General features: G+C 46.0%; 1 protein-coding gene across 1 annotated transcript in view; it reads left to right on the forward strand.

Moving 5' to 3' along the window:
• Window positions 1-25,620, forward strand: part of FAAH2 (fatty acid amide hydrolase 2) — a 153,714-nt gene that overhangs the window by 25,564 nt on the left and 102,530 nt on the right. Inside the window, exons 3-4 of the mRNA XM_086942244.1 lie at window positions 1,106-1,242; window positions 2,360-2,569. Of these exons, the coding sequence (XP_086798370.1) occupies window positions 1,106-1,242; window positions 2,360-2,569 (347 nt within the window). The remainder of the gene's footprint in view (window positions 1-1,105; window positions 1,243-2,359; window positions 2,570-25,620) is intronic.

The following is a 25,620-nucleotide window of genomic DNA, read 5'->3' on the forward strand; positions in this document are numbered from 1 at the left end:
CGTAGCTACCACAGGGTTGAACCCGGGTTTGAATTATTGGACATATTTTATAACATAAGAAGCTTATCGCCTTGTGGCGGCCTATCATCCAGCCCAATTGATAACCCGCTTTTTTACACGCATCATTCTCCTAGTGTGTATAAAGACTGAGCAGTGGTTACCAGCCCATGCTTTCAGAAACAAGCTTAGCTCTGGGGCTAACCCTACAGAGAGTGTTTGTCGGTATGCATTTGTCCTGTGGCCAGTTCATTTATGGTTCCTGAGGGATTAAGGAACCTCACCATTGTTGGTGAGCGGCCCTGGGAGGTCTCCTCACATGCTGGTTGTATCATGGCCTAGTGATGCTTTGAATTCATTGCTTCTTTAGGGGTTAACAGGGATGGTGACTGTGGGTCGCCCTCCTACCACCTTCACATTGCTGATGTTTGTAGTGTTGGTCCTTAAGGTTTACACGATGTGTTTCCCTACATACTTTTAAGGGATACAATAGGAGGGTGCCCCTAAATTCCTGTTCTTACAGATTGTTGCTGAAACGCGAATGCTCGGTTCAACGTTTGTTGCAGCGCGACATGAAACCCATATTCTTTATTTACATCCTCTTCAAGTACTAGAGCTCACATTCTGTGGAATGGGCTCCTCGGTCTCCTTGTTTGCTCTCTCTTGTTCTCCTTGTTTGCTCTCTCTTGTTCTCCTTGTTTGCTCTCTTTTGTTCTGTGATCTAAGGTTTCCCAACATGTCTCTCACTGTGACGTATATCTTCTCCCATTGATGCATGGTCATAGTCTTTATCTCTCTCTGTCTGTCAGTCTGTCTCTCTCTGTAGGATACATCGTCTCCCATTGACGCATGCTCATAGGCTTTTTCTTCTTCGCGCTGGTTTGCAGTCACTCTCTCTGTATCTGCCTTTCTCTCGCTCTCGCTCCCTCGCTGTGAGATAAATCCTCTCCTACTGCAGTAGGCTAAGGTTTTCTCTCTCAGATATCTCCCTCTATGCCACAGGCTCACAGGTACGCTCTTCATTTGTGATATTTCTTTACTCCCTCCATTAGGTAGGCTGCCTTTGGTGCTTTGCGGTGTATTATCCCTCTCTCTTATCTTCTCTCAGGTATGACGCAGCCCTGCAAGAAGCAATGCAGGTGGACCGCATGGTCTCAGAAGGAGAGGAGGACGAGAAGACACTGCAGGAGAAGTTTCCTTTCCTGGGAGTACCGTGTACCATTAAAGAGGCCTTTGCTGTACATGGTGAGTATTGTGCAGTGTCCTCTTATTGTCTATCTCAGAAGGAGAGGAGAACGAGAAAACACTGCAGGAGAGGTCTCCTTTCCTGGGAGTACCATTAAAGAGGCCTTTGCTGTATATGGTGATACTGTGCATGGCCCCTGTACTGTCCGGCATTCCATGGGTTGTGTGACACGACTAGACGGGTGGATCTCTACTCTTATCCTTTAGGGCATATAGGGGGCAGTGGCGTAAGATAAGCCCCTGCAGTCCCTGCAATGCGGGGGGCCCCGAGCCCCAGGGGGCCCCCTCATCAAAAGTGGAAGGTGCTGGGCCAGGGAGGGGATCCCCCTCCATGTACTTTTCAGGGGGCCCTCAAGTTTCGTTACCCCACTGATAGGGGGTGATAAATCACTATGTGCTTCATTCAGGACAGGTTTTTGGGGGTACGCTGGGGAGGGGGGCCATGGGAGAAAGACATCCTTGCACACTTCATCCAGAGGAAGTCCAGAGGCAGGATGGCCATTGCTGCGTCAGGCATTTGTTTGAGGATGCTGCTCTCTTCAAATCATGCCACTTCCCTAGGAGTCAGGACATGTGTTTCAGGTTCCACATTCCGATGACGTGTTTGTACACGTAGGAGTCTGGAGTGTGTACACATGGAAGTCTGGAGTGTGTTTTCAGCGTCCACACTCTGTTGACATGTTTGTACACATAGGAGTCTGGAGTGTGTTTTCAGGGTGGGCCCTCATGTCTCAATGGACCAGTCTCACAGCAGAGCAGTCCAGTAGGAGTCCGCCGGTGTGTTTCAAGGTTTGCTCAACAAAGGTCTTTTTCATTAGGAGCCGCCCCATGTGTTTCAGATTGTGCTTTTGTTTTGCTGTTCCCTGGGTGTCCACCATTGCTTTTCACATTACAGTGGCTGCTACCATCTGCTTAAATGTAGATATTTATTAAAGGGCACATCGCAGAATGAAACCTGCAGATCCCACTAATTTTCTTTGTGTATTGCTTCCCTATACTTTATGTAGTAAATGTAAGTTTACGCCTCACATTGAGTTGACACTTTGCCATCATAACCTAATATTGCTGTCCAGTTCACTCATTTGCTTGCTTCCTTCCTATTGTATCTCTGTCCTAGGTATGCCCAACTCCTCCGGCCTCCTAGCGCGCCGCAACATTATCTCCAGCACTGATGCCATTGTGGTATCGCGTTTAAAGCAGGCGGGTGCCATACCCTTGGGCGTCACTAACTGCAGCGAGCTCTGCATGTGGTACGAGTCCAGCAACAATGTGTACGGCAGAACCAGGAACCCATACAACACCCAAAGGATTGTGGGAGGCAGTTCTGGTGAGTATTGACTCCAGGAAATGACTGTTCATACCAGGTGAACAGTGGGACAATACTCTGGGCAGAATGCTCTCATGACCAGGAATGGACACATATGGAAAGGAAGGAGGCTGAAGGAGTGAATATGTATTCCAGACAAGGAATGCACACACTTAGGGGAAGGTAGAAGGCAGAAGGGGTGAATAAGTACCACAAATAAATAATGCAGACACCTGGGGTGAGACTGGAGGCAGCAGGGGTGAATATGTATACTAGACAAGGAATGAACACATTTGGGAGAAGGTAAGTGGCAGAAGAAGTGAATATGTACCCCAGACAAGGAATGAACACACTTAGGGGAAGGTAGGAGGCAGAAGGGGTGAATATGTACTCCAAACAAAGAATGCAGACACCTGAGGGGAGGCAGTTGCCAACACAGCAGCAAGCAACCTCCACCATTGGATCGCCAACAGTGACAACACTTTTTCCCCCCTCCAGAACCCCACCAAACGACAGAACACGAAAGCCACCTGATTCACCTCGGACCTCTGAGAATCCAAGAGCTCTTGCTGACGACTGGAGAAAGCGTGGAGAAACCGCAAAACCCTGGAAGCATGCTCTGCCTACAAAGCTGCCACCACGGCACACCACCAACTCCTCAATTCAACCAAGAGAAACTTCATCCAAGACAGAATCCTCTCCAATTCCCACAACTCCAAGTAACTCTTCGTCATCATACAAGAATTCACCAGACCCAACAGTGAAACAACTGACGTCCCTCACTCTCAAGACATCTGCAACAAACTCAGCTCCTTCCACCGCAAGATCAAGATGCTCTACGACAACTTCAACGACCAAGATCACGGCCCGCCCCAACACCCTCCTCCCCTCAGCTACGCCATCCAACAGACCCTCCTCACCTGGACCCCTCTCACCACAGAAGACACCGCAAATACAATGGAAAGCATCCACCCTGGAGCACCTACTTACCCATGCCCGCCACACATCTTCTACTGGGCCGCCACCACCATCGCATCGGAACTACGGCGAACAATCAACTGCCCCTTCAAATCTGCCACATTCCCCAACGACTGGAAATGCGCTGAAGTCAAACCCCTCCTCAAGAAGCCCTCCGCAGGCCCAATGGATCTCAAGAACTTCAGGCCCATCTCACTTCTCCCTTTCGGCGGCAAAGTCATCAAGAAAGTCATCAACACCCAGCCAGCACACTTCATAGAAACCAACAACATCCTAGACACCTCTCAATCCGTATTCCGCAGCAACCACAGCACCCAGACCCCCCTCATAGCCATCACCGATGACATCCGCGCCCTCCTCGATCAATGTCCTTTCAGCAGCCTTCGATACCGTCTCCCACCACACACTAGCCGCCAGACTCCACAAAACCGGCATCCAAGGAACAGCCTTAGACTGGATTCGATCTTTCTTCTCAGGCAGAACACAAAGAACAAGACTTCTGCCCTTACTCTCCGAACCGACAGAGATCAGATGCGGAGGACCCCAAGGATCCTCTCTCAGCCCCACGCTCTTCAACGTCTATTTGGCCCCCTTAACAACCTTTGTCAGAAAACATAGACTCAATATAGTCTTGTACGCTGACGACACCCAGCTCATCCTCTCCCTCACCAAGGAACCCGACATCACCAGGCGGAGTTTCCAAGAAGGGATGAAAGACATCACAACCTGGATCAGTGGCATCTGCCTGAAGCTCAACTCAGAGAAAACAGAAGTCCTCATTCTCGGCTCCACCCTCTCCGCATGGGACAACACCTTCTACATACTTCGGCAGACTTTCAAATGGATCCCCCCTGACACCAGGAAGACCGTCACCCACGCACTCATCACCAGCAGGCTGGTCTATGGCAATGCTCTCTACATCGGAATCAACAAAAAACTCCTCTGCATACTCCAGACCGTCCAGAATGCTGCAGTCAGACTTCTCCTCGACATCTCACGACATGACCACATCACCCAACACCTCAGCGACCTCCACTGGCTCCCATCGAAAGAAGAATGTTATATCCTGTTACTTTTAAGTGCCTATGTTATTTATGCTTGTACCACTTTAACTGCATGAGCCATGCTATGTTTCCTTTTAACTCTGCATTCTTAACAGAGCTTTGCTCATACAGCATTCTCCACTGTTAGTCAGTTGTAACCTGTGTCCTGCTGTGTCAGGACTGGATGCTGTGCTGCTCAATAAATCATCTTAACTACAACTGCTTCCTTGGATCTTTACAAAATTGGCGACGAGGACAACCTTACTCCAGCCATCTACAGCACAGGAGCGGAGTTTGAACCCATTTGTGGATATTTTTACTTATTTTTACAAAATTCTACTGATCTGCCTGCTTTGAAAATACCCAAGACATCCTGCACTACCTACTGGCTTCTACCAACGTTTCTACCAACGTTTCCCTGCAATTTGGATGTTTTTGTGGCATTTATTTTCCTTTTCTGACCTTTAAATGTCTTTTGGCATCTTTCAAGCTGGTACTTTATAGCGCGATCGCTTCACGAGCGTTTCTGCTGCCTTGACAACGCGACTTCTTCACGAGTGTTCCTGCTGCCTTGACAACGTTCACTCGTCATTGCCTCATTCCTTGACAACGCATTGGTTGCCAACGCACACGTCATCGCATTGGATAATTAGCGATGACGCTTTGAACATCGTCGGAGTCATTTCAGCTTTCTACGCGCTCCTTAGCAACCAGCTACTATTGGGCCGTAACTTCCAGCAACGCCTCCGCGTCATCACCCTGCGTTACCAGCCACGCTATCATTGGTCTGTATCTGCTAACAACGTCTTCGCGTCATCACGCACGCATTGTTTGGACGTCTACACGCACGCTACATCACGTGCCTCCATTTTGTTTCTTCGTTGCCTAGCAACTTCACACGGCGATCAACTTTCACGAAGGAACCTTTTCCAGTCATCGTTTTTCTTCGTTTCTTTTTGATTTTATCTAGTTTTTAGCCCTTTATATTAGCGCTTCTCTTAATTACAATTCACACTGTTTATTTACCTTGCCAAGCGCTCCACAACCATTATTAAGCCACAGCTTCGCCTCTTCTCCACTGACAAGCTACTGACTACGCTGACTTCAATTGGCATAAGTACTGTTACATTTTACCTTTTACCTTTTCTGCATATTTACATTTTGTGTTTTTTTTCATTTTTTTTTTATTTTATCATTTTATTCATTTGTTCAATTTATTATTCTATTTTACTATTAACAACATGCAGTTTGATCCTCCTGCAAAATTTTTACAAGTCAAGGGTGATCCACCGTTGCCTTGGTCAAGGTGGAAAGAGGAGTTTTTCAATTATATGAAAGCTATTGATGGAGAGCGTATGGGTTCAGAAAGGAAAAAAAGTATTTTGTTACATTGTTTAGGCTCTGAGGGTCAGGAAATCTTTAGGACCTTGCCTCAATTTTCTGTGCCTAGTGGTAGTGGTGACTCTGTGAACGTTTACACTGAAGCTCTTGGTAGGTTGGAAAAACGCTTTAAGCCTACCGCTAACATTGCGTTAAATCGTTTTAAATTTTATACTAGAGCACAAAAACAAGAGGAATCCTTTGATGATTTTCTTACTTCTCTAAGAGCATTAACCTTACATTGCAATTTTGGTGCCATGGCAGATGAAATGATTCGCGATCAGATCATTGTCCATGTCAAAAACAAAAAAATTCAAGATAAGCTTTGGTGTATAGGTGATCCTAATCTGGAAGAAACTATAGCAATTGCTAAGTCTACAGAAATGTCAGAGAAATGGATGAATATTGTTGTGAAACAAACATCTAATTCTCACTCTGTTAAATCCAACACTGAAGAAGAAGTGTGTATTGTTAAATCCAAAGTTGATGAAAAAAATGTTGTTCCTTTCCAATCTAAATTTAAAAATACTGTGGGTATTGGTAATAGAAGATTTGATTCTAATAGTTCATCATTTTTATGCTACAGATGTGGGAGTAAATCACATATAGCCTCTTTTCAGGGCTGTCCTGCCATAAACAGAACTTGTAATATTTGTAACAAGGTAGGACATTTCAGCAATGTATGTAGAGAGAGGAGGTACAATTCTCAACCTCGTTCTGGACGATCTGTCACTCCCTCTTCCACAAAGGTATCTTCCGTTGGGGTGGTTGAAGTACAACATGAAGTTGAACGTGGCTATGTTGTTTCTATTCTTGGATCAACCACTAAGAAATCTCCCAAATGTACTTTTCATGTCTCAGGTATTGCTATTGAACTTATGGTAGATTCAGGATCTCCATGGACAATTATTACCAAAGAATATTTTAACGAAAAGTTAACAAGTGTTTGCAATATTTCTGATTTACAACCTTCAGACATTTTAGCTGAAAGTTTCAATGGAAATACCATCGATATTGAAGGTTTCTTTGATGTTCTTTTATGTTTCAGAGGAAGATCAGCTCAAATTAAGCTTTATATAGCTATCAAAGGAGTCAATGTTCTGGGTTGGCATGATCAATGGGAACTTGGCATCACGTTGAATCCACGTGCCAAGGATCCCATCTCTCTTTGTAGTGAACAAGATATGATCAACTCTGTTTCTGATGTTAATGGAAAGGATGATGTAATTATTTCATGGTCTGAAAAGTTCAATAAAGTTTTCTGTGACCGTTTAGGAAGATTGGAAAATTTTGCACACAAAATTGTTCTCAAGGAGGGTGCTGTCCCAGTCAAACAAAAGCTTAGGGGAGTTCCTTTAAATGTTAGGGATGAGCTAAAAGAAATGTTGGATGACCTACTCAAGGACAGTATTATAGAGCCCATTGAATCTTCAGAGTGGGTTTCGCCCATCGTTTTGGTGCGCAAACCTGACCAGAAATTGAGGGTCTGCATTGATTTGAGGGCTTTAAACTCTAATATTGTTATAGACTGTCATCCACTCCCCAATATTAATGAGCTAGTTTCCTTGTTTGATGGTGCGCAGATCTTTTCCACCTTGGACCTTAGATCTGCGTATCATCAAATTGAGCTTACTGAAGATTCCAAGAAATATACAGCCTTCATTACCCCTATGGGACTATTTCAATATAGAAGGATGCCGTTTGGATTAGCATCCGCTGCCTCCGTTTTCCAACGTATTATGTTTCAAATCTTTAGGGACCTTGATAAATTCGTAAAATGCTTTCAGGATGACATTTTAATTTTTTCAAAAAATGAGGCCGAACATAGTTCACATTTAAGTATTGTATGCAAAAGATTAGAAAAATCTGGCCTTACCCTCAAAGCACACAAGTGCAAACTTTTTAGGAAGTCGGTGGAATACTTAGGTCACACTTTGTCGGGGGAAGGTCTTGTTCCTAAAAAATCTAATGTTGAGGCCATCCTCTGTGCTCCAGCCCCAAAGAATAAGGAACAACTTCTCTCTTTCTCCGGGATGTGTGAATACTATAGTAAATTTGTTGTGAATTTTGCCACCAAGATGGAACCCTTAAGAAAACTGTTAAGACAGTGCAACGATTTTGTATGGGAAACTGAACAGGAAAAAGCTTTTACAGATATCAAACATGATATTGTTAATTCCCCGACTTTGAAACCATTTAGAATTGGGAAAAAATGCATCATCACCACTGATGCAAGTTTGTACGGTCTTGGGTGTGTGCTATCTCAGACTGATGATGTTGCAGAATGGAACGTAGCTTTCTCCTCCAGAACTTTGAGTGAAACTGAACGCAGATATGCGGTTATTGAACGTGAGTTGCTTTCTTGTGTGTGGGCCATTGAACACTATAGGATTTACATTTGGGGCAGTGAGTTTATTCTAAGAACGGACCACAAACCTTTGGTGCATATCCTATCAGCCGGGGGTGGCTGGAATTCGACAGCTAGGATTGCACGTCTTTCATCCAAGCTACAGGAGTACAATTTTAAGGTTGAATATATTCCAGGGAAGAAAAATGTCACTGCTGACTGTTTGTCACGTCTTCCGTGTGAAAGTAAAGTAGACAATGTGAATAGTCTTTCTGAAGTTGATTTTGTGTTAGGATTGACAGATTTAGTATCTCCCCAGTATCAAGATATTTCTGAACAGTTTTGGTTAGAATGCCAGAATAAGGATGAGAAATTTGCTAAGCTGAAGAAATACCTTCTAGAAGGTTGGCCCAGCAAGAATAATGTTGAATATGATCTGCTACCATTTTACAACATAGCAGAAGAGTTATGGTGTGAAGGTGATTTGTTTTTCAAATCCGAAAAATGTATTCCACCAAGTGGGGTGCAAGAACTTATTCTCAAATTAGCACACAAGACCCATCCGGGAATCTCGGCCATGAAGCGTATTATAAGGTTACATTTCTGGTGGCCTGGAATGGATAGATTCATAGACCGTACTGTCAGAGAATGCAATGAGTGCTGTAACAGCGACAAGATGTTAAAATTACATGTTCCACCTCTTAAGACAGTGAAATGGCCAGAATTTCCGTGGAGCAAGTTAGCATTTGATATTTCAGGACCCTTCCAAGTGTTGCCAGAAAGTTCACGTTTTGCATTGGTCATCGTGGATTACCACTCTAAGTGGCCAGAAGTGAAATTTGTAGCCAAAATCACTTCTGAAGTTGTCATTTCTTTTTTTAAAGAAGTTTTCGCCAGGGAAGGCTGTCCTTCGGTATTGGTCTCTGATAATGGGGTGCAGTTAGTCTCCGCTGAAATGAAATTGTTCTTACAATCCTGCAACATCAAACACATGTGTACATCCCTTTACGAGCCACATGAGAACGGGCAGGTTGAGCGTTTCAACCGTGTTTTAAAGGGTTTTGTCTCTGATGCCATCAAAGAGAAAGGGGATTGGTTAAACCGTATCAGACAGAAACTTTGGACTTATCGTATAACTCCTCATAGCACTACTGAGATTAGTCCGTTCAAACTACTCAAAGGTAGGGATCCTGCGTCAGACACGTGCCCTTGGTGGTTCAAGGAAAAATGTGAAGCTCTGGTACAAAATAATGTAGACGTCAAAGAAGTTGCAAAGAGAGTAAGTGGGAAACAAAGTAAATCTGAAGTTTGGTACAATAAGAAGTGGAAAACAAGAGAGCATGATTTGTGTGTTGGTGATTGGGTAAGAATCTTAAAACCTTTCTTAGTCACCAAAGGTACGAGTAAGTTTGGCAGACCTATTCAAATCAAAAGAGTTTTCAGTAACTCGGTTGTTACTCAGGATGGCAAGGTTTGGAACTCAAGCAGGGTTGCTAAATGTCCTACTCAAGATGTGTCTAAATTCCAACCTCATGCCATTACTGATAGAGGTTACATTTCTGATGGTGGGTCTGATTCCTTTTCTGATTCTGTAGCTTCAAGGATCAAAGACGATAGGCGAATCAGAAGAAGACCAGTTTCTTTGCAAGATTTTGTATAGATTTTTTTTTTATGTTTTGTCTGTAGCTCTTCCAGCCTTACACCTGTTACTTTCATTTAATGAGGGAGGTGTGTTATATCCTGTTACTTTTAAGTGCCTATGTTATTTATGCTTGTACCACTTTAACTGCATGAGCCATGCTATGTTTCCTTTTAACTCTGCATTCTTAACAGAGCTTTGCTCATACAGCATTCTCCACTGTTAGTCAGTTGTAACCTGTGTCCTGCTGTGTCAGGACTGGATGCTGTGCTGCTCAATAAATCATCTTAACTACAACTGCTTCCTTGGATCTTTACAAAGAATAACCTTCAAACTCCTCACTCACGCCTACAAAGCCCTCCATAACACCGGACCCCAATACCTCAACAAATTAATCTCCTTCCATGCCCCAAGAGAAACCTCCGCTCCACCGACCTCGCACTAGCCATGGTCCCCTGCATCCACAGGGCCGGAGCAGGTGGCAGATCCTTTTCCTACCTCGTGCCCAAGACATGGAACAAGCTCCCCCACCACATCCAACGAAGTCCGACACTGCACCAATTCAGAAAGGATTCAAGACCTGTCTCTTCGAATTACCTATACAGCTTCCGCTGGTTCTTGATCTTCTAATGCGGTCATGGAAGACTGCCTTGTTTTTAGCGATCACTCCAGCAAGATGCATCAATAAAATCAGATATTTTCTATAAAATCCCCATACCTAAAATTGTTTAGGAACAAAGCCTTTCTATCTGCAAATCCCAGATATAGCCCCAGAGTAGGCATTTTGCCTGAATGATGAAATTCACTCGCCAATGTTTTCTCAGCACCCATCTATGGCCGCAGAAAGATCACCCTATTCTTAGGACCTCAAACAATGTCTAAAGTTCTCCAAGGATAGACCAAAGAACTTTTGTGAAAGAGCTCAAATATTTGTTCATTACGGAAGCTTTTACAGTGGCTGCTCATTGTCAGACTGGAGCATACCAAGTTGCCTAAAAACATGTATCTTCCCCAGTCGTTCCGTCATTCTCTGAAGCACACAGTAGGGACGCATTCAACAAGAGGCATGGCTGCCATGACTGCACTCTTCGCTGAGGTGCCTCTATTGGACATTTCAGGTGGGAACTTGGTCTTCCAGACAGTAATGCTTGCAAGAGGTGTCTACTGATGTCCAGTCCAAAGATGACACCACAGTGGGGTGGTTTATGCTGAGGTAAGCCTCATTCCTGCGTCTGTTGCATATAAAGTGCTGCTGTGGTATTCGTGCTTCAAGCATGTGAATCCACGAAGGACCCTGTGCTGGAGAAGGAAACATTTACTTATAATTCAGTTCTTCAGCATTGATATCGTTCAAAGACTCACATGCACCCACCTGTTTCCCTGGTCATGAGACTTCCAAGACCGCTACAAGGGATGAGAATCTGACAAACCCTCTGACTTCCTGGATCGTAAGCTAAGATGGATGGGCAACTGTGATCTGTGAATGTTTCCCGCTTGCTTTCAATGCCAATTGCTGCTTTGAAATACTACTGTGTTAGGATTGATTGCCGAGGGTTCCCACCCTAACATCGGAAAATGATCAAGCATGAGAATACATGAAAGATACCAATAATGAAGATACAGGTGAGTAACATTAGCGAGCAATATGTTTACTTCCCATGGAGGAGTCCGGTGTACCTGGGAATATCACTTTTGGAGAACTCTCAGAAATCCTTTAAATTTGGGATTCTGAAGAATGATACCAGAGATGACGACCTACTGTACGCTTCGATGAATACTAAGTGAACTTTATTGGAGGTTAAATTCAAGCAAGGTCTAGCTACATACAAAAGGCGAGGTAGTACCAGGTCTTGGCATTTCACATGGGTCAGTTTTTAAATATACCACAAGCAGATACGTTTTCCACTTGATAGCCTGCAATGAACTTATAGATGAACTTTCTGTCTCCTTGAGAGTTCCCTTGTAATCAGGAGAGAGGTTTAAAAGACTGTACTTGATGAATTCAGGAGCCAGGCTGTTACATTTGGTTGACTTTGGCTGTAATGCAATATCTTGCCCTGAGATGTGGCAGAGAGATGTTGTCACCAAGGCAGTCTCTTTTGTGGTTCGTTGGAAAGGTGAGCAGCTATGGGAACCACCACTGCCATGATCACTCCGGAGCGTTCTGTCTCAGTCGAGTTTTGGCATGTTTCCGCTTAATGATGTCTTTTGGAATGGAAGGACTTTGTAGAAAAGCATACACCCATAGTCTCATCAACTGATCCAAGGTGCTTTCCTGAGAGAGTCTGGCCTGTGATATCTTAGCACTTTGTGTTTTCAGTGGTTCTGAACAGATCCACTGGTGCATCTCCAGATTGGTTAAAGATGTAATGCTGAATGTATTCCTTGATGACCTTTGCACTCTTCTAAAACAAATCTGCTTAGTATCTGTGTGTTGGTTTTGAAGACCTGACAAATGTATCTCTGATTGATATTTTCTGCCGTCAGCCCGTCAATGTGATTGGAGCCTGGCGCGAGAGCAAAAGACTAAATCGAGAGGTTTGAGAGGACTTTGTCCATAGATCCTGGATTCCGGGCATTTCAACTATACAAGTCAAGTCAAAAAGGCTTTATTTCGACATATAAAAATATCTTAAAAAGCATACATACAATAAAATTCATTTCAATACATTTAAAAGTAAAAAACCACAGAATTAAATATACCCTAATTAAAAAAGCGATTAAACAATTTGCCTAAGTCTTTTTGACCGAATTCGCCATGCCCACCCAAGGTACTTCGAGGTGGCACAAGCGAAAAAAGTGCGAGTGTCGGAGAGTAGGATCCTTAAGGCCACGTTACAATGCCTAGTACCCAGGGTACGACACATGGGTTTTAGCCATTTTGACCGTGGAACTCTATATGCAGGACACTCAAATAAAAAGTGGGGGACGGATTCTTGACGCTGTGGGCAAAAAGGACACCACGGAGCAGTCTGGTATGGAATTTTCCAATGACTAGTAAATTCCATTACGGGGAGGAGGCCAATTCTAAATTTAAAATACAAGGACCTTTCCCAGGGGGCTGAGATTATGTCCAAATACAGTTCTCTAAAAGGAGAATCTTTGGACTCCATAAAGTTTTTTGTCGACTTACAAATCGAGGTGGAAGAAAACCTTCTATTTGACACCCAGTTCCAATAGAGCCGTTTTATTGTTGATTTTGGCGGAGCTGACTGTTGGTGCCATGCTTCTTCCAACCCTAAATTGCTGAGTAAAGCTTTGACATCCGTTAGCCACTTTATTTTCGCCCACCCTGTTGATCTTAATATCTCACGTAGACCATCCGCATAACTTGAGAGTTCAGGGACTCTCCATATGCGGGCCCACAGGAGCAAAGGGCGTAACTTCGCTAGATCTTCAATAGCCCGACAGCCCATATCCAATTGCAGAGGCAGGATGGGGACAGAAGGGCCAAGGGACATCAGGCTTCTCAAGAAGGAGTTCTCAGCTCGAGTAAGGTCTTTCAAGTTCGTCATTCCCCATAGTTCCGCTCCGTACAAAGCGGCACTTACTCCTCTAGCCGTGTAGATGTCCAAAACTGCGGCTATGGGTTTAGTTGAGGCTGCTTTCTGCTCTTTTAGCAGGATCCCGGTTACTCTTTTTAAGTTTAACAGCATTTTGAGCAAATGTTGGTCCCATTTCATGGAATCCACCAACCTAATACCCAAATAATCAAAGGTTTTGGTCCTGTCCAATGCCACGGAGCCCAGTGTTGGCGGAGGACCAAGTTTTTGCGGGGGATTCAAAATGAGGTACTTTGTCTTATCTGTATTTATACTGAGTCCTCTTTGTGTACAAAAATCGTCAAAGCCTAGAAGAAGCTGTTGTAGGCCCATTGGCGATTTTGATAAGAGCAAAGTATCGTCCGCAAAAAGCAGGGTGGGGATAGAACGACCTGCCAAACGAGGGGTATCTGCTGAGATCCTAGACAGGTGGTCCACCACCCCGTTAACATAGAGCGAAAAGAGTGTTGGGGCTAGGACACACCCTTGCCGCACTCCTCTGTTCACATCTATTCTTCGTGTCTTTTGGCCATTGGGACCCCAGCGGATTTGGGCATAGTTGTTTTCATGAAATTTCATGACCAAATAAAGCAGGTAAGGTGGCAGACCAAGATCATTAAGGACCTTCCATAAGTTATTTCTTGGGACCAAATCGAAGGCCGTCCGGAGGTCGATGAAAGCAAGATATAATGTGCCCTTACCAATCGTGACGACCTTCCAGTAAATCATAAGGAGCCTTAATGATTGCTCAATTGTTCCGGTTCCAGCTCGGAACCCTGCCTGGAGATCCGAGAGGATCCTATTCTCATTTGCCCATTGCTGTATTCTGGTTAGCAAAACCTTGCCTGCAACTTTCTGTGAGCAGTCAATCAAACTAATTGGCCTGTAGTTCCCTGGATCTTCTCTTGAACCTTTTTTGTGCAGGGGGACCACTTCGGCGGCCATCCAAGAGGCAGGCAAAGGAGCACCCGCCAAAGCTGCATTCAAAATGGATGAAATCAGCGTACTCCAATCCTCTAGGTCAGCTCGGAGCAGGTCACCCGGAAGACCGTCGGGGCCAGCCGCCTTGCGCGGGACGAGGGATTTTATTGCGCCTTCCGCTTCTTTCTTGGTAAACAGACTTTCATCGAGACTATCCCCCACTCCAGAGGACTGCGGTAGGGCGAAATCCAATACTTCTACCTCAGTTGCCGTGTACAATTTCGAGAAGTGTGTAAACCATTGATCCTCGGTTATGTTACACGTGATGACTGTGTCGAGGGGTCTGTTTTTCTTGTGTATTAAGTCCCAAAAACCTTTTGCATTTTTTCCCATGCTGGCAGTTCGGAGATCCTGCCAATACTTGTCTTCCCAGTCTGTCTTTGCTGTTTTGAGCTCCTTTTTATACTCCTTCCGTTTGGTAGCTACTAGGGCGGCATCTCCGCTTTTCACTGCCAATATCAGGGCTCTCTTCATGGCACGACACTCCCTTGAGTACCATCCTGGCTTATCCTGCCGATTATCACGATTTGGGTTTCCCTTTTTTACTTTGGCCTTGAAAAGGTCCCCAATTGACAATGAAACCTCGCAGAACAATGCTGTGATCTGATTTGGGCAAATAGGCTGACTTTTCAAAATGGCACAGGCTGTAGAGGTAACAGCTCTAATGCATGCCATTTTCTCCTCATCTATTGCCACTTTGTCCCATTTCAGACGTCTTAGGCAGTTTGATGGAACCACCTTTCCCAGTTGCCCTATCGCTAGTGCGTCATGGTTTCCGCTTCCTATGGTATTCTCTTTCCACCAGATTGATAGGGTTAAAGAAAGCGCATTATGGTCACTATCCAAAGAGGGTAGGACCATCATGTCCTTCATATGTGCCCACAAAGAAAAGTTTAAAAGAATATAATCAATCCGGGAAGAGTGGCCGATCCTGTTATATGTGTGAGCCCCCACTAGATCTGAGGGGGTCCTCCCATTGGCTGCCCGTAAGCCGTGCTCTAGAGTGAGGGAATTTAACTGAATGATTCTGGGGGTCCAACTATTTATGATAGGAAGATCGAGTGACGGGACACCTCTCCTAGAATCTTCTTCATATAAATCTAGGGATTCATCGGGCAACAAGGGCTCGAATGTACAATTAAAATCCCCCATAACCAAAACTAAGGAATCGTTACTACACTCACCCAGGGCTGCCTCCAGGTCCAAGAGCGTTGGTGACAAAGCTCTCCCGGAGGTCCCTCGTGTATAGATGTTGATAATCTCCAGTTTTTTTGCACTCCTGTTACAGGTTACAGTAAGATGCATCAGATCTGGAGATTTTTGGGGGTGGTGATGTACCCTCCATCCCAACATGATGTTTACCCAGACCAAGAGACCTCCATATGGGCGACCTCTTCCCGAAGCTGGGATTTCTGCCGGGACAAAAAAGGTAGCATAGCCTACTCGGTGCCTTGGTTCTACGCACCACGTCTCTTGGAATGCGCAAACTGAGTGAGGCTCGACGAGCGCCACCCAGTCTGGAACATCTTGCTTGCTACTTAAGCCTGCCACATTCCAACTAATGATTTTCAAATGTGCGTAGTGCTGACGCTCATTGCAACCACTATTCCCACCCTGTGTGCCCCGTGTTTGAGGTCCGTCCACTAATTCAATATTTACTGACCCCTCGCCTGAAAGGATGGGTGAAATTGGGGAAGGCGGGGGCTGGTGCACAACAATATTAGTCAAGGGTACCTCCCCTACTGTACAAGTTGTTTTAATCCTCTGGGCGGATACATTATTTGCCACCGAGTCTTTAAGTCACCAGCCCCATCCCTCTGGGTTGGGTGGTTGGGTAGGAGTCCGTACCCTTGCTCTAGGGTCCAAAGTTGGGTAATGAGGGAACCATACGCCTCTCCCCCCATCTTGGGAAATTTTATTAAGCCCCATTAATGGGGGCGGATGATAGAAATACCCCAAGTCCCTAGTTTGTATGTCGCAGAAATTATTATGCGACTGTTGGCTGCAAATCATGCCAGCTGCTCTAGGGTCATTAAAATTGATCAGCACACAGTCCCCGGTAATAGCCTTGCGTCTATTACCAATCCAACTCACGCGTCGAACGAGGACTATTCTACCGTCAATGTGCCCTGGGAGGGGTCTATTAGTTTTTAGCCAGGAGAGCGTCTTGTGTTTGAGTTCAGAGTAAGACTCACAAGAACCCTCTTCAAGCTCGGGAACCCCTGTTAGAATAACCACATAAGGCTTGCAGCCAGGGGGAAGGCTAGCATTTGGCGTATGCCGTTTTACCCTGTCCTTGGCCGGGGATTTTACTGTGGGTATGGCTGAAGATTTGGGCACGGCTTGTGTAACAGGAGTAGGAGGAGATAGGGTTGGGACACCCTTACTTCCGGTCACTGTATCTCCGGTTACCTTGGTGTTAGGGACAGTTGTCTTGGGATTGGCCGCAAATTTAACCTTAAGTACCTTCGGTGCCTGGGTACTGGGTTTATTCAATGGACAGACCACACTAGACTCAGGAGCAGGAGTAGATGGAGGGGGAATGGTACCTGTTTTGGTTTGTTGGGATTGAGGAGCCTTAACCACAGCGGGTTTTTTTTGAGAAGATAAGGGCTCAGGGAGGGCTGTAGAAATAGGAAGAACCAGTGGAACAGCACCACTCCTTGAGCCACTGTTTTCTTCAGCATAGGATTTAGCGTGAAATTTGACTAACGATTTCACTGCATAGAAGTTGTCCAGCATTGTCTGCTCAAGTGAGGCTAGTTTGCGTGTGAGGCCATCAAGCTTATCTACAAGAGGCATCACCACAGACTTAATAATACTCTCAACTTGGGGGAGAATGCTAGCATCTATAGGGGCCATTTGACCAGGATTGCCCTCAAAGGCGGTATCTCCGGTAAGAGGTGTTTGGGGTTTTAGGTGAGGAACCTGGTTCGGGGTAATGCCCCCTTTTGATATAACGTTCCTACTAACTTTGCTGTGGGGTTTTAGAGAGCCACCCCTGCGGGGACTAGCGGGGCGCTTTCTCTTTTTTTGGGAGATTATGCCTAGGGCTGGCTTCCCTACAGGTGCAGTTTGTGGGGCTGCTACTCTAGGAGTGTTAATGTTGGAATGGCCTGCAGTTTGTGGGGAATTCACAGCTTCACTAACAAGCACAGGGGGACTCGGGGTATCAAGTATTTCAGAATTATGCTCTGGGAGCTGGGCTCCAGGTGATGAAATACTAGTTAGAGAAGAAGAGGAGTGTGTTGGGTCAAGCACAATACTTGGTGCTGTAGTGGTTACCCTTTCTAAGCTAGCCCTAATGCGACTCACTCTCTCGTCAATAGTAGGTGACTCAGTTATCAACAGAGGAGTAGAGGAAATTTGACCAGGGCTATCAGCTAGGGCAATGGCGCCCAGTGAGGAGCGCTTGTTAGACATACTCAAAGAGTCCCGTGATAACCTTCGCTCTGCCAAGATTATCTCCTTCTCAACTATGGAAACTGCACGAGTAATGAACTGGTCCATAGTACCTAGTACAACGTCTCCAGCAGATTTCTTTGTCTTACAGGATCGAGTACCTGAGGCCATTGTCCTGGTGGCTTATCGTCCGGATCACGAAACCAGGGGATGTGGCCCAGCCCGGCCTCCTCCGGCCCCGGACGGCCACAGACGGTCCCGCCCTTGTCCCGGGCTTCTCCCGGCGCGCTCCCGCTCGCTCCCGCTTAGCGGGTACAACTCCCTCCTTTTGTGTCTTCAGCTGATGGGGTTTGATAGGCGGGGGGCGTGGCCAGCGGGGAGAGCAGCCCAAGTGTTGCAGGTTTGGGCGCGCAGGGGCTCCTGGATGCTGGAGTCCCTGCCTGCGCTCGCAGCCCCGCTGGTCAACTCGCCTCTCCCCGCGCTCTTCTCCACCGACCAGCAGACACCGGCAGCAGATGGCACGCTGCGGGACCCGCGAAGCGGGTCCGGCGAGGTGTCGGTCGGGAGGCGCCAAGGAACAGCAGGGAATCCGCTCACTACCAAAGTCCAGGTGAGGTTTAAGCACAGGAAACAGCTTTCAAGGGTCCCACAGGGGCGAGAGTGAAGCCCGTTTTTCACTCAGTTGGCGGGGGGCTTGGCCAGCGGGGAGAGCAGCCCAGGTGTTGCAGGTTTGGGCGCGCAGGGGCTCCTGGATGCTGGAGTCCCTGCCTGCGCTCGCAGCCCCGCTGGTCAACTCGCCTCTCCCCGCGCTCTTCTCCACCGACCAGCAGACACCGGCAGCAGATGGCACGCTGCGGGACCCGCGAAGCGGGTCCGGCGAGGTGTCGGTCGGGAGGCGCCAAGGAACAGCAGGGAATCCGCTCACTACCAAAGTCCAGGTGAGGTTTAAGCACAGGAAACAGCTTTCAAGGGTCCCACAGGGGCGAGAGTGAAGCCCGTTTTTCACTCAGTTGGCGGGGGGCGTGGCCAGCGGGGAGAGCAGCCCAGGTGTTGCAGGTTTGGGCGCGCAGGGGCTCCTGGATGCTGGAGTCCCTGCCTGCGCTCGCAGCCCCGCTGGTCAACTCGCCTCTCCCCGCGCTCTTCTCCACCGACCAGCAGACACCGGCAGCAGATGGCACGCTGCGGGACCCGCGAAGCGGGTCCGGCGAGGTGTCGGTCGGGAGGCGCCAAGGAACAGCAGGGAATCCGCTCACTACCAAAGTCCAGGTGAGGTTTAAGCACAGGAAACAGCTTTCAAGGGTCCCACAGGGGCAAGAGTGAAGCCCGTTTTTCACTCAGTTGGCGGGGGGCGTGGCCAGCGGGGAGAGCAGCCCAGGTGTTGCAGGTTTGGGCGCGCAGGGGCTCCTGGATGCTGGAGTCCCTGCCTGCGCTCGCAGCCCCGCTGGTCAACTCGCCTCTCCCCGCGCTCTTCTCCACCGACCAGCAGACACCGGCAGCAGATGGCACGCTGCGGGACCCGCGAAGCGGGTCCGGCGAGGTGTCGGTCGGGAGGCGCCAAGGAGCAGCAGGGAATCCGCTCACTACCAAAGTCCAGGTGAGGTTAAAGCACAGGAAACAGCTTTCAAGGGTCAGATAGACAACCAGAAGTGAAGCGACCTACGGCAGATTTGGTCTTTTTAATTCAGTTTGAGCCCTATGGCTTGGATCCTTGCCTTTCGTTGGGTTGCCCGCTCCATGTGAGTGCTGGATTATTCCGAGTCTAGCACGTTTGTTCCCATCACGGTTGTGGTATCAGATAGATTACACTGAGCTGTCCAACGTTATGATTGTAGGAGCTGGGAGTAGGAAAAAGATAAAGAAAACTTTCTTCTGCTTTGGTGCTGAGGTCAGTAGGGTGCCTATTTTTACATATTTAGGGGTCCTGTTCGACAAAAAAGGTACCTAGGGTCCACAGCAAAAATACAAAAGTAATGCGGTAGCCAGATACACGGGAGCCCTCATGGGTTTTGCAAAGCGATTGGGGGCCAGACCAATGGAGGCAATTATCAAAGTGTACAAATCTAAATGTTTGGCAATGGCCACATATGGCTCAGCAATCTGGGGGTACACACCCCAACATAAGATCCAAGTGATCGAAAACAAATGTTTAAGATCACTTTTGACAGTGCCACAGTCCACCCCTACCTTTTCAATTCATACCGAATTGGGGTTGGGTTATGTAACAGACATCATGAAAATTGCTCCACTGACTTGCTGGCTCAGGACATGGCTTTTTAACCATGAAATCTCACTGAAAAACCAAATCCTAAAGGATTGTCTATCCCTGGACAGAGCCAACACGATCCCGTGGTTGGCCTACATTAAAACAATGTTTACAAAACTATGGAGTCCCGCACTCTATTCTTCCCCTGATTGTATTAGGAGAGAGGACGTGAGCTGGACAAACACTGCTCTCCTAAACATGTTGGAACTGGAAAGGGAGAAGCAGGAATTTGAAAAACCACTAGTTAGAGCTAATTATGTACTTCTGACATCTCCTGCCCTTGAGTTCTATCTGAAACTGGTGACTAGGCCCTTCCACCGGTACCTTCTGATCAGATTTCGCTTTAATCTAATACACTTGACATTGGGTTCTTTTCCAACATGGGGCACACCAGAAAATTCTAACCCCTTTAAGTGTGACAACTTTTCTGCACAAGACACTTTACATTTTATTATGTTTTGTGAGCACTACTTAGAGATTAAGAAAAAATTTCTGTTACCTATTTTGAGGGAGGCGGGTTTTACACAGGTTAGGCCTGCCCTTATGCATTTGCAGATGTTAAGTAGTGCCCCCCATATATTCCATATTGCAAGTTTTTTAGTGGCTGCTTTGCGAATTAAGAAGAGTTTATCTGCCCCGAACGTCCCTGTCTGATTCTTATCTGTATTGGAGGGCGACCCTATGATTAGATTTGTGGATTAATTCCCTTACTAAAGATGTTTTTAGCGATATTTTAAAAGTCTGTATTGATAAATGTGTGTATATTTTGTGTAATGAATTGTCTGTATTTGTGTCTTTTTATGATTTTAAATAATCGAATAAAAGTGTTTTGACTGACACTGAGCTGTTGATAGTAGAAAGACTCTTCTGTTAATGGAGGTGAGGTGGTCTGTGTAACCACCATATTGGCAAAGTGCTCCTCTGAGCAGTGGGGTCTTTGGGTCTTGCTTGAACCATTGAAGGTTTGGTCCTGTTAGATTGGTCCAAGTTGTTTGAGAGCTCTGTAACTTGTGCCTTTACTGTCTTTCCACTATGGCTCTTGCGCCTTCCCTTCAGCGTGCAAATCCCACCGGAGTGTTTGTCTCTCGCACCTTCATCAGGTTGGTAGTAGGCTGGGGCCTAGAAGACATTTTGTGTTACAATAGAGAATGGAATATCTGTTTCTTAAGTGTGATGAAACGCCTGGATGCTTCGTTTTGGACCCTTTCTAGTATGTAATCTGTGTTTTGGTGGCCATGTGCATGTTGTTGCAATAGTCCCATGTCAGACATGTGCGTCCCTGACCACCTTGTATCATAATTGTGCTATAGCAAACATAGTTCGTGGTAGAGAGAAGCTCTTTCTTCACCACGGGATTCCCTTCGATATTCATAAAAGGATGAATATTTCCGAATAGGTGTGAGAACCGTGACACAATTTTTAATACATTTTCATCTTTCTCGGCCCAATCAAATAAAAGGAAAAAGTCCCAAAAAGCACCATTGACAGACAAACGGCACTTAAATTAGTTTAAACAATGCAAAAAAAAAATATGAATTGTTGCAACAATATAGAACAATAACAACAGTAAAATCGAACATTGCTCCTTTTGAGAACCTTGACTGCACCATCCCATCGTGCCGAGTATGGTGTCAGTAAGTCAGTTTGGGTTCTTTATGCAGTCAGGATGGTCCTGAACCCAATCCTGCTTTATGTAAAGCTATTTTTAGTGATTAACACCACATTTTGTGGAGTTTGTTTTAGCTTCATTTGAAGTCTAACGATGTAATCTACATCTTATCATTTTTTTTTAGCAAAACATCTTTTTTTCCATTCCATTCTCTGGAGGTGTTTCTCCTTATTGCGTTTGGCTACTATTCCAGTTTTTTATAAATGCCAAGCCTGTGGACGAAAACTTTTGAGGAAGTATGACCACCCTGTTTTTGTGGTGTCTTCCTTACTCTCACTCCATCAGGACTTTGGGTCAAAACATGTTGTATAAGAGGCTGAAATGCAGAGCACATGTTTGCTTCCAGGCTAAGGGGCAGAAATCGTGTGCATTGCATCAAGAGATTCAGAGATATCTGAGTTGGCATCAAGGCACCTCTCAGAGCCTCTCCCTGTTTGATGAGAACTATGTTGCCATCTGTTTGCAAGGCCTGGAACAGTTTTATCCACTGTCTCCTTTGCCACCAGAGGCACCAGCAGGATGGTCACTTCCATCCTCCTGCATTTCAAGGGTCTCTGCAGGGGTCAGTGGCCTCTGCAGCCTTCTACTGAGGTCTCAGAGTCTGCCCCACTGCCTCGCCAGGATGATGTCAGGCCTCTGGCTGAGCATTGTCGAGGGGTCAGTGAAAGATCTCCAGTTGTGCGTTCTCGCAAGAGGTGGTGGAAGGAGGAGCCAGAGCATGTTTCTTGTCGCGGACACGATGAGGTCCGCTGTCCTGAGGCTCCAGAGATGTAGACATTGCAGATCTTCCCCTTTCTATTCAGACTCCATCAAGCTCAACATCTGGCTGATGTGGCTTTCACTGACTTTTCAAGGTTTCATACGTTTTAGGGATCTCTCCTAATGATGATCTTGCAACATCCCATGAGCTCTCCGGCACGGCTGCAAAGTAACTAAATATCAGACTCCTGCTCCTGAAGTTATCTCATTCATTCTTTTTTAGACCATCTAGACAAGACTCAGCCTCTCCTTCCACTGGCTCCTGGACTCTTGGGACCTATGGTGGATATCTTCACAAACTCTTTCTCTGATCATTCAGTAAAAAGATGTCTGGAGGAAAGTTCAGAACGCTGACTCTAAGCTCAGGTTTAGGAAAAAAAACAGTATGCACTAGTGAATTCCTTAGTGGTGGCGGCGGCGGCATCAAAAGATGTTTAACACATCTGGCTCGATGACTGAATCCACCTGAGGAGGAAATCAGTAGATGCGATGCTTTTAGGAGAAAGATTTGCCAGACATCAGCAAATATTGTAAAAGCTGATTGCTCGTTAACTCGTAAATCCATGTGACCATTCTCTGAGACTCTGTGCCCCAATTCTTGGAGTATCTGCCAAGAGAAAAACGAGATGTCTTCTTAGACCATCATTAAAGAGGGGATGTTGACTTCAGACAGCCTAACCCATCCAGACCGGGATACTGCGGGCCGGCTACTGCAGACACTAGTCATGGAGTCTACTGCGAGTTGTTCTTGGTTCAGGTCGATACCATCGACCCCTCAAGTACAACAAAAGACTATTTGAGTTCTCGTTCACTGGGCCGTCGCTTTTTGTCATGCCCAGAAACTGAAATCATAAATGAGACCTTAAAGGAGCTGCCTCACATTCGTTTTATATCCACCGCCCAGCAATGCTTAATAGCCTTGCCCCATCCCTTCCTGGAAAAGGCAACCGCTGAAGCAGAAACCGTAGCAGCCCTTTCCGGGCCACTGGTCTTCTAGACCACAAAGAAGTGGTCAACATCCTTCCGCGGCTTTAAGAAGGGCCCAGACACAACAGTGTTTCCATCATTCCGCCTCCACCGATGAGCACATCATTGAGTATCGAGCTTGAGTATTTTTAACTCCCGCCATGCATGGCAAGAATTCATGAAAGACAAGAGGGTGCGAGATATTATGCAGATTTAGTACCAAAGCAGGGTTTCCATGTCTCCCCTTAGATTCCACTGAAAGTTTGGAGTCCTCCAATGTGGGACTGCCTGGTTCAGGAGGCCCCAGCATTGTTGGAGACAGTGCCTTGACTTCAATGGAAGGAAGGAGTCTACTGGAGTTAAGACTCCAAGAAAGATGTCTGTCCCATTTTGGATTGAAAGCCGGTGAAAACATGGGTGAAGAGAAAATCATTCCAGATGCTGGCTCTTCAGCAAATGCTTCCACATCTTCAGCAGAGGACCTGGATGTGTGCTCTTGAATTCTAGGATGCTTATTTTCATGCCCTCGTGCACACCAGTCACAGATTTTGTCTAAGATTCAGGATTTTGAAGAATCACTGTCCATTCAGTGTTCTTCATTTTGGAGTAAGGTCGGCTCCCAGAACTTCTTCAAAAGTTGTGTCGGTTGTACCAGCATACCTCCACACAAGGGGGTGTTTACTCATCCATATCCAGGCACATGGAGATGTTGGGATGGTAAGTTGACCCTCTGTCCAGATAAAAGTGGATTAGTTTATTCTCCATATGCACCTCAAAACAATGGGTTAAGTCTTTTAACAGTAAAATATAAGAGGAATAGTGCAAGCTGTAGGGAAAAACTAGTGAAAGATGTCCTGGTAGCGTGGGGTGTGGGAAAAGAAATAGTGCAACTTGGAAGAAAGGTGTGTGTAATACTGTGGGTTAGGCAGAGTGAAAAGGTCAAGATCTGTAGGGGAGAGAATAAAGCAGAGCAAAGGAAGTTTGCAAGATAGGGAAGATAGTTGGTCAGTGCAGGACCTTCAGCAAGTAATTGTATATCCTATACTATTCAATACTCTCCGAGTCGGCCTTCTCTTGGCAGATGGACAAGGTATCGACAAGTAAAGAGGCACTTAGGAAACCGGTGGGATACGGCAAAGTTGGGTAAATGGCCAGTGTGATGACCTGTCTGATGAGAGAATATGATACAGCACAGGAAAGAGAATGGAGACTGAAACTGCCTCCTGGAAACTTTTTTTTTCATAACTTTTTATTGAGTCAACAGATACAGTAATTACAGACATAGCAAAGTATTATAGCATACAAGTATCCATATATTAAATATTGAACAGGTGACTATTACATTATTGTTGTAAAACAAAAAATGTAACCATTCGGCCTGAAAACTAAAGCCCTAAACATTTCAAAACACTGTGTCATATACTGTAAAACAATATCCCAGGCATGCCCCTCCAGCCCCTCCACCCACATCATGTCTAACTGTACATCCAATCTGCCCTGTGCTGTGTCACTATACATTTTTGATTTCGGCAGGGTGTGGCGGAGGTGATTTCAATACAAAGCCCTTATAGTCCGCCAATCGGTTCCATATTTTAAAATGCTTCTTGAGGACACATTGCGCTTTAAAATGGGTTGTTCCTGTGCCATACACCAGTAGAGACCTGCCGTCCAAGCACTCAATTTGGGTGAAAACGGATCCTTCCACGCCTTTGCAATATCCCTTTTGGCCAGGGTAAGACCCAAGAATAGTAAATGCCTTTTTATAAATGTTGCCCCCAATTTCATTCGTATTATGCAGGAGAACAAGCCTAGGTGAATGAGGCAGAACCCAGCTGAGCACTTCAGATCGACACAAAAGAACCCCCCCTCCAGAAGTGACCCACTGAATCGCAGCTCCAAACAGTATGCAATGGTGTACGGTCCTCGGCCTCACATCTGAGACACCTGGGAGAGTTGATAAATCCCGCCCTCCAGAGCCGGTATCTATTGAAATAGGTGCGGTGTAAATAGTTGAATTGAATAAGCCTAAGACGGGATGCAATCGCGGCGTATCTCTGGGCCTCACGGCTTCTCTCCAGTCATCACTGTTCAGGGAGCCCAAGT

The sequence above is a fragment of the Lissotriton vulgaris genome, chromosome 10 (assembly GCF_964263255.1).
Source record: "Lissotriton vulgaris chromosome 10, aLisVul1.2, whole genome shotgun sequence".
Taxonomy (NCBI): Eukaryota; Metazoa; Chordata; class Amphibia; order Caudata; family Salamandridae; genus Lissotriton; species Lissotriton vulgaris.